This window comes from Salvelinus namaycush, chromosome 12 (genome assembly GCF_016432855.1).
Source record: "Salvelinus namaycush isolate Seneca chromosome 12, SaNama_1.0, whole genome shotgun sequence".
In the NCBI taxonomy this organism is placed as follows: domain Eukaryota; kingdom Metazoa; phylum Chordata; class Actinopteri; order Salmoniformes; family Salmonidae; genus Salvelinus; species Salvelinus namaycush.
This window is the reverse complement of record NC_052318.1, coordinates 38,069,524-38,079,607: the sequence shown is the minus strand read 5'-3', so window position 1 is coordinate 38,079,607 and position 10,084 is coordinate 38,069,524. Positions and strand designations below refer to the sequence as shown.

General features: G+C 46.6%; 1 protein-coding gene across 15 annotated transcripts in view; it reads left to right on the top strand.

Annotated features, from left to right (window-relative positions):
• Nucleotides 1-10,076, top strand: part of LOC120057200 (acetyl-CoA carboxylase-like) — a 51,210-nt gene extending 41,134 nt beyond the window's left edge. For all 15 annotated transcript variants that reach the window (XM_039005699.1, XM_039005700.1, XM_039005697.1 and 12 more), the window contains 10 exons: nt 137-257; nt 1,126-1,222; nt 3,094-3,190; nt 3,299-3,434; nt 3,529-3,706; nt 3,885-3,997; nt 5,274-5,428; nt 6,872-7,042; nt 7,913-8,049; nt 8,444-10,076. In XM_039005699.1, the coding sequence (XP_038861627.1) occupies nt 137-257; nt 1,126-1,222; nt 3,094-3,190; nt 3,299-3,434; nt 3,529-3,706; nt 3,885-3,997; nt 5,274-5,428; nt 6,872-7,042; nt 7,913-8,049; nt 8,444-8,573 (1,335 nt within the window). In that variant the 3' untranslated portion in view covers nt 8,574-10,076. The remainder of the gene's footprint in view (nt 1-136; nt 258-1,125; nt 1,223-3,093; nt 3,191-3,298; nt 3,435-3,528; nt 3,707-3,884; nt 3,998-5,273; nt 5,429-6,871; nt 7,043-7,912; nt 8,050-8,443) is intronic.
• The last annotated feature ends 8 nt before the right edge of the window (nt 10,077-10,084 follow it).

The window sequence follows — 10,084 nt, the reverse complement described above, 5'->3', positions numbered from 1 at the left end:
CATCTGCTCTTATCAGCATTTAACCCATTGTCCATCCATTTAGGCTCGTCTAATGCACATGTACCTTTACGCTGTCAGCTTTTCAGTGAAGCTGGGTTAAATTCATAGTTGATGTTTACACCCCCTTCTCCCCCAGGACCGATCTAGTCCTGTGCCCATCATCAATGCCAAGGACCCCATAGACCGGCTGGTGGAGTTTATTCCCACCAAGGCCCCCTATGACCCCCGCTGGATGCTGGCAGGACGCCCCAGCCAGAGTGAGTACCCTCCTTCCTTCCTCTCTGAGATGAACATTTACAGCACTACACAAACCACAACTACTTTTCCCTTGCCACACTCATCACTTCAATCGCTGTGCAATAAAGGATCTTCATAATTCTCTCCTATCATCATAATAATCACTCACTTGTAGTCGTATTCATCCCCTCCTCCAGTCACACTAGTGCTGAAACAGCAGCTCTTCACACTTTAGTCTGAGTGTCATTTAAAGGTTGGCCTGCGATTTGTGCTATGATCATTTCAGGCAGATCTCCCAGAGGTCAGAGGTTAAACTAATTCCTGTTTGTTAGAGAGGGTTATAGGCTCTCCAGACACTGTGAGAGACACGGTGAACCCTGGGCAGCATTCTAGCTGGGTGGATGAAGAGAGAGATAGCAGGGGAATGGATGGCTCATGTTATACATGCAGGGTCAGGCCTGAGCAGATTCCATATCAGTGTAATTACAACTTTGGGCAGGGGGAGAGATTGGGGCCGGCAGGGCGTGCGGTGTGGGGGGGAGACCGGTCTTTAGTTGTGATGAGTGGGGAGGCTTAATTGAATGGTAACCTCTTAGACTAGCCCTGTCTCGCTCACTCTGCCAGGAGCAGGAGAGCTGAGCTAGGCTCTTTACAGCCTCATCTGTCATGGGACCTGACAAGATTAGAGATTTCTGTTTAAAAATAAAAAACACTGTTTTTGCTTTCATGGATATGACAGGAGTAGAATCTGGAGGGGGAAAAAACTTTTTTCTGCCACGTAATGGAATGTTTTATTTCTTATTTACAAATGTTTACTTTGTAATAATAAATTATTTAAGCTCCATCTCCTCTCTCTCTCTCTCTCTCTCGCTCTCTCTCTCTCTGCAGCTCCAAAGGGCCCGTGGCAGAGTGGGTTCTTTGACCATGGCTCGTTCTCAGAGATCATGCAGCCGTGGGCTCAAAGTGTGGTGGTGGGCAGAGCCAGGTAAGGAACCACATCACTCCACTGTTTTTAAGCAATATAGACACACTATTGTCCTTTGATAAACATACCACGGGCCTCAGGTATAACTGGTACGTAAATGTCACACTGAATATTTGCATGCACCATTTTTGAAAATAAATCTTTCTTATAGAAATATTGAGATATATAAACTTGGCGCACGCCGTACATACGTGTGTTTCCCATTTTATAAATCAGATCTGTCATAAAACTGCATGCGTGAATGAGCGTTATAACTCTGCCATGCACTTTTTATGGTGACAATAATGCCCTTTATTTGCTGTATAATTTGGAACTATTGGCATTAAACCACTTCAGTTAAAAAAATAAATAATTTGATCACATTTCTGTAGAGGTGTGGGCAGAATGTTTGAATCTTTTACAGTGACTTTTTCAAACTAAACATACATGCTACCTATAGCGAGTGCCAAGCACTTGATTAATTGTATGTTCTAAACTATTTAGCCCTGCAACTCCCCAATGGGCTCGGGAGAGGCGAAGGTCGAGTCACGCGTCCTTCAAAACATGACCCGCCAAACCGCGCTACTTAACACCCGCCTGCTTAACCCGGAAGCTGCACCAATGTGTCGGAGGGAACTCCGTTCAACTGACCACCGAAGTCAGCCTGCAGGCGCCCGGCCTGCCACAAGGAGTCGCTAGAGCGTGATGAGCCAAGTAAAGCTCCCCCGGCCAAACACTCCCCTAACCCGGACGACGCTGGGCCAATTGTGCGCCGCCCTATGGGACTCCCGGTTACGGCCGGTTATGACACAGCCCAGGTCTGTAGGGAAGCCTCAAGCACTGCGAAGCAGTGCCTTAGACCGCTGCGCCACTCGAGAGGCCCCTTTGGCAGTAACTTATGCTGTATTTGACGGACTGTGACAGCTTCTGAAATAAAAAAAACTATGTCAAACTATGTCTAGGCTACTCATAAAATGTACAGTAGGTTACCAACAGTAGTAGCATGGAATGGCATACAGCAAAGGCTATGTATTTCAGGTTATCTGTTAACTTGGCTACTAGGCCCAATTTAGATGAGAGATACATATGGGATAGTTTGTTGTATGGCTACTTCAAGATTTGAACCCATCACGGCCAGAAAAGGTGAGGAATTTATTCTGCATTGGTTCTGAAAATAAATAGGAATAGATTCCTATGTCAAATTATTTTCGCTCTTCTCACTAACAGTAAATGGCCGCATCTTGTTTTTATGAATAGGCTTATCATATTCATTTGCACAAAATACTTGCCTGCCTGCTTGAAATATAATACTTCAACCACAAGAAAATGTACGTACGCATGGTGTAAAGTTTGCTTGGAGGAAAGGACATTCTCACGCCAAGTTTTGTTTTTATAAAATGGCAACTTTTGCGGGAAAGATGGCGCACGCATGTTTTGGGGTATATTTGTACATGTGCAATGTTTATAAATGAGGCTCCAGACCATTACCAAGTCTATCTCACAAGGGTCATCTTGGTCACAACATCATTTGTTTAGAATGTATGTCGTTCTAGAACAGGATGTTGTGTGAGCCGTGCAGGAAATAAGTTACATGGTCTATCTGATCATTCCACTGTCTATAAAATAATGTGGTCATGCAAGTCCATCTACATTTTCCAGTACTGAAACCCCCTCCTGCCTGATATCTGATTTGAGAGTTTTGGGTGAAATGCGGAAGACACATTTCAGTTGAATGCATTCAGTTGTACATCTTACTAGGTATCCCCCTTTCACATAGCTAGCACACCCATCTTAACCCCACACATTGACCTGTCTGACCTCTAACGCCTGACCAATCAGCCCTCAGGGGTGCATAGTTGTGTGTCCTGATGTGACCCTCTGCTCTCTCACAGGCTTGGTGGCATACCTACTGGAGTGGTTGCTGTGGAAACCAGATCAGTGGAGCTGGCAATCCCAGCCGATCCAGCAAACCTGGACTCTGAAGCCAAGGTAAGTTCCTCCTAATATACACTGGCCTGTGTCCCAAATACAGTTATACTCACATAAAGACGCACAGAAACGCATGATCACTAGTAACCCTTTGTGTCCTGCTCTCAGATCATCCAGCAGGCAGGCCAGGTGTGGTTCCCTGACTCTGCGTTTAAGACGGCACAGGCCATCAAGGACCTGAACCGCGAGGGCCTCCCTCTCATGGTGTTCGCCAACTGGAGGGGCTTCTCTGGAGGCATGAAAGGTACCAGAGAATGGATGTTTATATATCTGTCAGTTATACCGGTGGGTGTGAGTTTTCAGTCTCATATCAAATTCCTCTCCTGTGCCTCTGTCAGACATGTATGACCAGGTGCTGAAGTTTGGAGCCTACATCGTGGATGGGCTGAGAGAGTACCGCCAGCCTGTTCTGGTATACATCCCTCCCCAGGCAGAGTTGAGAGGGGGGTCCTGGGTGGTCATAGACCCCACCATCAACCCCCGCCACATGGAGATGTACGCTGACAAAGACAGTCGGTAAGTTTGACTTCCATCCACTAACCATAACCCCTCTCGGCAGCATGCCAAAGACAGAAGTCACTGTTTAGACACTCGACCAATGCACGGTTTGATGTAGGCTCTGATCAGGGACATTATGATGTCAAATGTAGAGCCTCGGACATCTTGATGAATCCCTCTCTTCTCTGCTCCACAGTGGTGGAGTGTTGGAGCCAGAGGGGACGGTAGAGATCAAGTTCAGGAAGAAGGACCTGGTGAAGACCATGAGGAGGGTGGACCCGGTCTACATGGGCCTGGCAGAGAGACTGGGTCCGAATCCTAGAGCTTTATTCATACTTTCTCACATTCCCTCTGTCAATCTCTTTATGCAGTTCTCTCTCTGTGCTCTCCACTACCCCATTTGCTTTGCTCTTTCTCCTTCTCTCCCTCTGTATCCCTCTCTGTGAGGGAGGAATGATAATATCTAGCGGGGCACGTGTGCGTGCGTGTGCTGTAATTCCCTGTCACTCTTGTTCTTTATCTGAGGGTGATCGTATCGTCCCTGCTCTGTCCCCTGGGGAGATGTGTCAATCACAGCAGGGCCAGATCAATCAGCAGGGCCTGCTGTCTCCCTCCCCGCCCTGTCCTCCTACCTAACCCGGCCTATTGATTTTCCTCTGGGCTCACAGGAGCACCATGGAGCCATAGAGCTATGGGCCAGCGCCGGGCCTCTAGGGGCTGTGGTGGGGAGGCTGACCGATTTGGCTCTGACAGAAATCAATCTCTGCTGACAGGCAGCACAGCAGCCAGGGATTCTGGAGAACACTGAACCACAACAGACAATGATACTGAGAGCTGAGCCGAGCCTGCGCTGTACAGTCATAAAGAACCCATGCTGAGCAAATGGGAGGGAATGTATCTTACCTACCTCCTGAACAATTTCACATAGAACCAACATAATGCTCATGCTAATGGTACCACTTGCCTTGGGGTAGCAGAACAGTCCAGTCAGCCGAGTCATAGACTGTTCTCTCTGCTACCGCACGGCAAGCGGTACCGGAGTGCCAAGTCTAGGTCCAAGAGGCTTCTAAACAGCTTCTACCCCCAAGCCATAAGACTCCTGAACATCTAGTCAAATGGCTACCCAGACTATTTCCCTCTCCACACCACTGTTACTCTCTGTTGTCATCTTTGCATAGTCACTTTAATAACTCTACCTTCATGTACATACTACCTCAACTAACCGGTGCCCCAGTACATTGACTCTGTACCGGTACCCCCTGTATATAGTCTCACTATTGTTATTTTACTGCTGCTCTTTAATTACTTTTTACTTTTATCTCTTATTAGTATCCATATTTTTTCTTAAACTGCATTGTAGGTTAGGGGCTCGATTTGATTTGAGTAGCTGCTTCCCCAAACAATCCCGCTGTCATACAGAACAGATACAGTGATAAAAGGAGGTGGAGCCCATCCCAAATGCTCACGCTGTCACATTGACACAATGTCCTTGGAATGTTCTCGGTATGCAGCCTGCTTGCATCAGACCTCACTGAATAATCTTTGGTTTGTGTTGTAACCCTCCTGGCCATGTCTCCTTCTCCAGGTACCCCGGAGCTGGGCCTGCCAGAGAGGAAGGAGCTGGAGACCAAACTGAAGGAGCGGGAGGAGTTCCTGTTACCCATCTACCACCAGGTGGCCGTGCAGTTCGCCGACCTCCACGACACCCCGGGACGCATGCAGGAGAAGGGCGTCATCACGGTGAGACGACACGCTCACGTTGAACATGATCAGAACACGGATTGTCAAATTAAATCGCATTTTATTGGTCGCATACACGTTTGGCCGATGTTATTGCAGGTGTAGCGAAATGCTTGTGTTCCTAGCTCCAACAGTGCTGTAATATCTAACAATGCACACAAATCTAAAAGTAAAATTATGGAATTAAGAAATATAAGGCCTCGTCGACTTGTTTGGAAGCGTGCTTCCTCTGCTGTCTCCTGAAGTCCAAGTCAGCTCCTTCATTTTGGTGACGTTGAGGGAGGTTATTTCCCTGGCACCACTCCGCCAGGGCCCTCACCTCCTCCCTGTAGGCTCTCGTCATTGTTGGTAATCAGGCCTACCACTGTTGTTTCGTCTGCAAACTTGCTGATTGAGTTGGAGGCGTCCTCGGCCATGCAGTCATGGGTGAACAGGGAGTACGGGAGGGGGCTGAGCACGCACCCTTGTGGGGCCCCTGTGTTGAGGATCAGCGTAGCGGAGGTGTTGTTGCCTACCTTAACCACCTGGGGGCGGCCTGTCAGGAGGGGTTCAGACCCAGGGCCCTGAGCTTAATGATGAGCTTGGAGGGTACTATGGTGTTGAAGGCTGAGCTTTAGTAAATGAACAGCAGTCTTACATAAGTATTCCTCTTGTCCAGATGGGATAGGGCAGTGCGATGGTGATTGTATCAGAACAGTATTGAAATGAAGGTCGCATAGCTATATGTGAAGAAATATTACATTAAAAAGTGCTTTTTATGGTGTCTCATTCCAATACACAGAACTGTATCTATGCGGTATGTGAGTAACCAAGCCTGTGTTACCTACAATGCAGTAGACTTGTGCAGTCGATGACATGCCTAGGGAAAAGAGTGTTCCAATCTCTCTCAGGCTGTGAGACGTGTCTTTATAATTACCTGCTGATGACCCGGCCCATCACCTCAGCAAGCACAGAACAGCCCCAGGCAGGATTCCAAGCTCTCTCCATCACACACACACGTACGCACAATGGGTTCATGAGAGGAAGGCTGCTAGGGCATTTCTGTATACTGAAGTATCTCTATAATAGATGACAATCGCAGTTGCTCTCAAGATGCCTGCAAATGCAACAGCACAATTATCAGTGATAGATGCCTGCAAATGCAACCGCACAAGAATCTGATTGACAGCCACACAGGTGCTCAGTAGAATACCAAGGACAGATTACTTCTCTGGAGACTCTCCTGCACTCAGAAGTTCTCATATCATGACGTACAAAGATATTCTCTTCAGTTCAAAATCTGTTTCGTTATGTAAATTGAGTAATGTCATATTTTTTGGGGGGGGGAAATAATTACACAATATTAGATTATATTTACATTTTCTAATATCAGTCAGCCAGTATTGCTTGTCGGTGAGATATCTCATCTCTGAAGCTCTGCTGTGTGTGCGTGTGGTTTCCCAGGATATCCTGGAGTGGCGGACATCACGTCACTTCTTCTACTGGCGTCTGAGGCGTCTGCTGCTGGAGGACACGGTCAAGAGGAAGATCCAGGTGGCCAACAGCGAGCTGACCAATGGACAGATCCAGGCCATGCTGAGACGCTGGTTCGTAGAGGCTGAGGGGACCGTCAAGGTGACTGTCCACTACCTGCTCCTCCACTTTCCTCAAACCAGCCCTCCACAGCACAGAGACACTGACCGTCACTGTCAACTAGAGGCTGCAGATTCATGAGATTATACATCTATACCTTCCTTCAGTCTGGTTTTAGTCATAAAAAAATGTATAATAATCAGGTCAATTTCCAACCAGAAGTTGTGTCTCGGTTATGGCTAGGTAGAAATAACTATAGGTGATAGAAAATATGTCCGTCAGCCCAGACTGCTGCCTTCAGGGGTGACTAGAAAAAGCCCAGCTCCTGAGGTAGACTGAGAGTATATCTTTAGAAGCGGCCGTCTTGTTAGCTAATACATTACCCCAATCAGGGCCGGCTATCTTAAGCTACAATTAATCTGAGCCCTGGCACGTGCAGATAGGAGAGCCACGCGCTGTTTCTTAATTAAAAGCAAACGGATTAAAAATGATTAATAAGGGCATTAAATGTTCTTGCGGACTACAAGCAGGAGAGCTCTTAAAACAGCGTGAGGCCATTACCGCCCTCCCAATCTGCCTAAGCCCCCGTCTGCCTTTGTTTGGGATCAGAGACTGGCTGCCCTCATGAATATGGATTTCTCAATCAGGTCCAGTCAAAAAGGCATCAGGGACCTACTTTGTAGCTCTCGCACTTTCACTTCTGATAGGAAAATGTAGTTTCATTTTTTCCCCCACTCATTCAGACAAGCAAGGTTATGAGAAAATGATTGTAGTGCTCTACTGCCCGAAACAAACATGAGTTCAGATGTGGGTTTTTCCACTGATATGGATAAACCTTAGCCCCAAAAAAGAATGTCACAGAAGTTGGATTAAATCTTCCTCTCTTCTCTCTGTGTGTGTGTGTGTGTGTAGGCTTATCTGTGGGACAGCAATGAGGAGGTAGTGGAGTGGCTGGAGAAGCAGCTGAAGGAGGAGGAGGGGGCCAGGTCTGTCATCGACGAGAACATCAAGTACATCCGCAGGGACCACATCCTCAAGCAGATACGCAGGTGAGACAGACCGCTTGTTTAACAGGCATATCCAACCTGATCTTCGGGATTTGACATAATCGGACAAATGTTGATTTTTGACCCATTAATTGTTTTTTTAAGCGCTGTTTCCATTTAGTAAGTACTCTCCCTGCTTGCTAGAAAATGGAGAACTGCTGTGGCACGGTGCTCTGAGCCTGGCATGTCACTGGAAACCTACCAGCCTCGAGATGGCCGGTAGAAGTCTACTCAAAGCCTTGTATAGTACCATATGTTTATGCAGTGGGATATTTCCTGGTGTCAGGAAAGTGCAATGTCACTGATTCCCACAGAATCTATTTATTCCATGTACAGCCAAGTAAACAAAAGGTTACATCTCCTTAATCTCACTAGGGTTCTCTTCTCTCCTCCTTAGCCTGGTCCAAGCAAACCCTGAGGTTGCCATGGATTCCATTGTGCACATGACGCAGCACATCTCCCCTACACAGCGTGCTGAGGTGGTCCGCATCCTGTCCACCATGGATGCCGCCCCGGCCGCCACCTAGAGGGCCTCCTCTCCCCAGCCTGGCCCCACTGTCTCAGGTGCAGTGGAACTGTGCCAGAAACTGGGGCTGGAGGAGCCAGCGTGGCAGCCCACGGAGGCTGTGCTGTTACTGATGGAAATGTTGTCAATGATCCTGGAGGGAGGGGGGAGAGCTGAGACACAGGGTAATGGTTTTATTTATACGTCTGATGTCCAGGGTAATGCATTTATACGTCTTACAGAATGTGTTAGTTGTGATATCTATGTAAGTGCAAAAATGATAGACAAAGCCAAGACCAGAAACTATATAACTAGCATGAATGACGACAAGCTTGGGGACCACACAATTGGCCAAGGTGGAAGCAGCTCTTCATTTGCGATCATAATGAGCCTCTGTCCTATTGGACAGGAAAACATGCATTGAGTTTGAGTGTTTTGATGGCGATCTTGACAATAAAATTGCAGCAGATTGTTGGGAGGGTTTGAGGGTGGAGGGTTTACACACCTTTGCACGGCGCACTTAATTACTGATTAAACCCAGGGTAGGAGGTAGAGCGTGGCATTGTGATGGGGATAGCGTGTCGTTCTGCCCTGGGCCTGGAGAGAAGAGCCCAGCTGGAGGCAAGAAGAGGGCCCTATTCAGACCCAACCACCCCACACTGGCCCTGGGGTGAGCCATTGGGCAGGCAGGCACACACTGATGCGGGTAGAATAGCAGCTGTCACCACCTCTCTGAATGCACCTTACTGTTCTATTACTTACATTAGGCTTCAGTTCAGCACAGCTTGTTCTATAGTATACTAGAAGACTGACACAAAAGCAAACACTAATGGTAATTGGTGCCATAATGGTTGAGAATTCCATTTTTCCCTCCCATGGGGTATATTTTTTAAGAAAATATGTAAAACATTTAGGTGACTAATTTATTAAATGGCAATCATGTTAGAGAACACTAGAATTATACATTCAGTATTACAAAAGGTGTGCTTTTAAAATGTTCTGTAAATTTGTTTATTTTGAAGTTACTTTTTAATTTGTGACGTACTTTACATATTGACTTTCCAAGGAGAAAATGGGTCGTCACTAGTTAGCATGGCTAAAACCTTGCCTGTTTTAACCACATGCCTAACCTTAAAGACCAAAAAGCTACGATTATAGCCGTGGTAACTAGTGACACAGAAAATGATAGTATTGTGTAAACTTGGTTATGCTCATTGAGGAACAGTGATAGATCCTGGATACTGTAGTTTCTTTATGGCAAAGTGATGGTGGCCTAGCTGCTGGAGAGCCTCAAATTTAACATAATATTTGATTCAATGTAAGGTAAAAACATTTTTTGCCTAGATGAGAGGAAATGTAGGATGACTTCATGCACAGTGCTAGTCTTAAGTTCTATTTGTCTATTGCTGGTAGTCCTGTTACTAATGAGGTGATTGGTTGAATGAGAAAGGTGAATGTGTTTACTGTAGTGAACTCGAATTACCTCAGTTCAAATTTAATAAAATAAAGCTTACCTGGTTTGACAGATTTGTT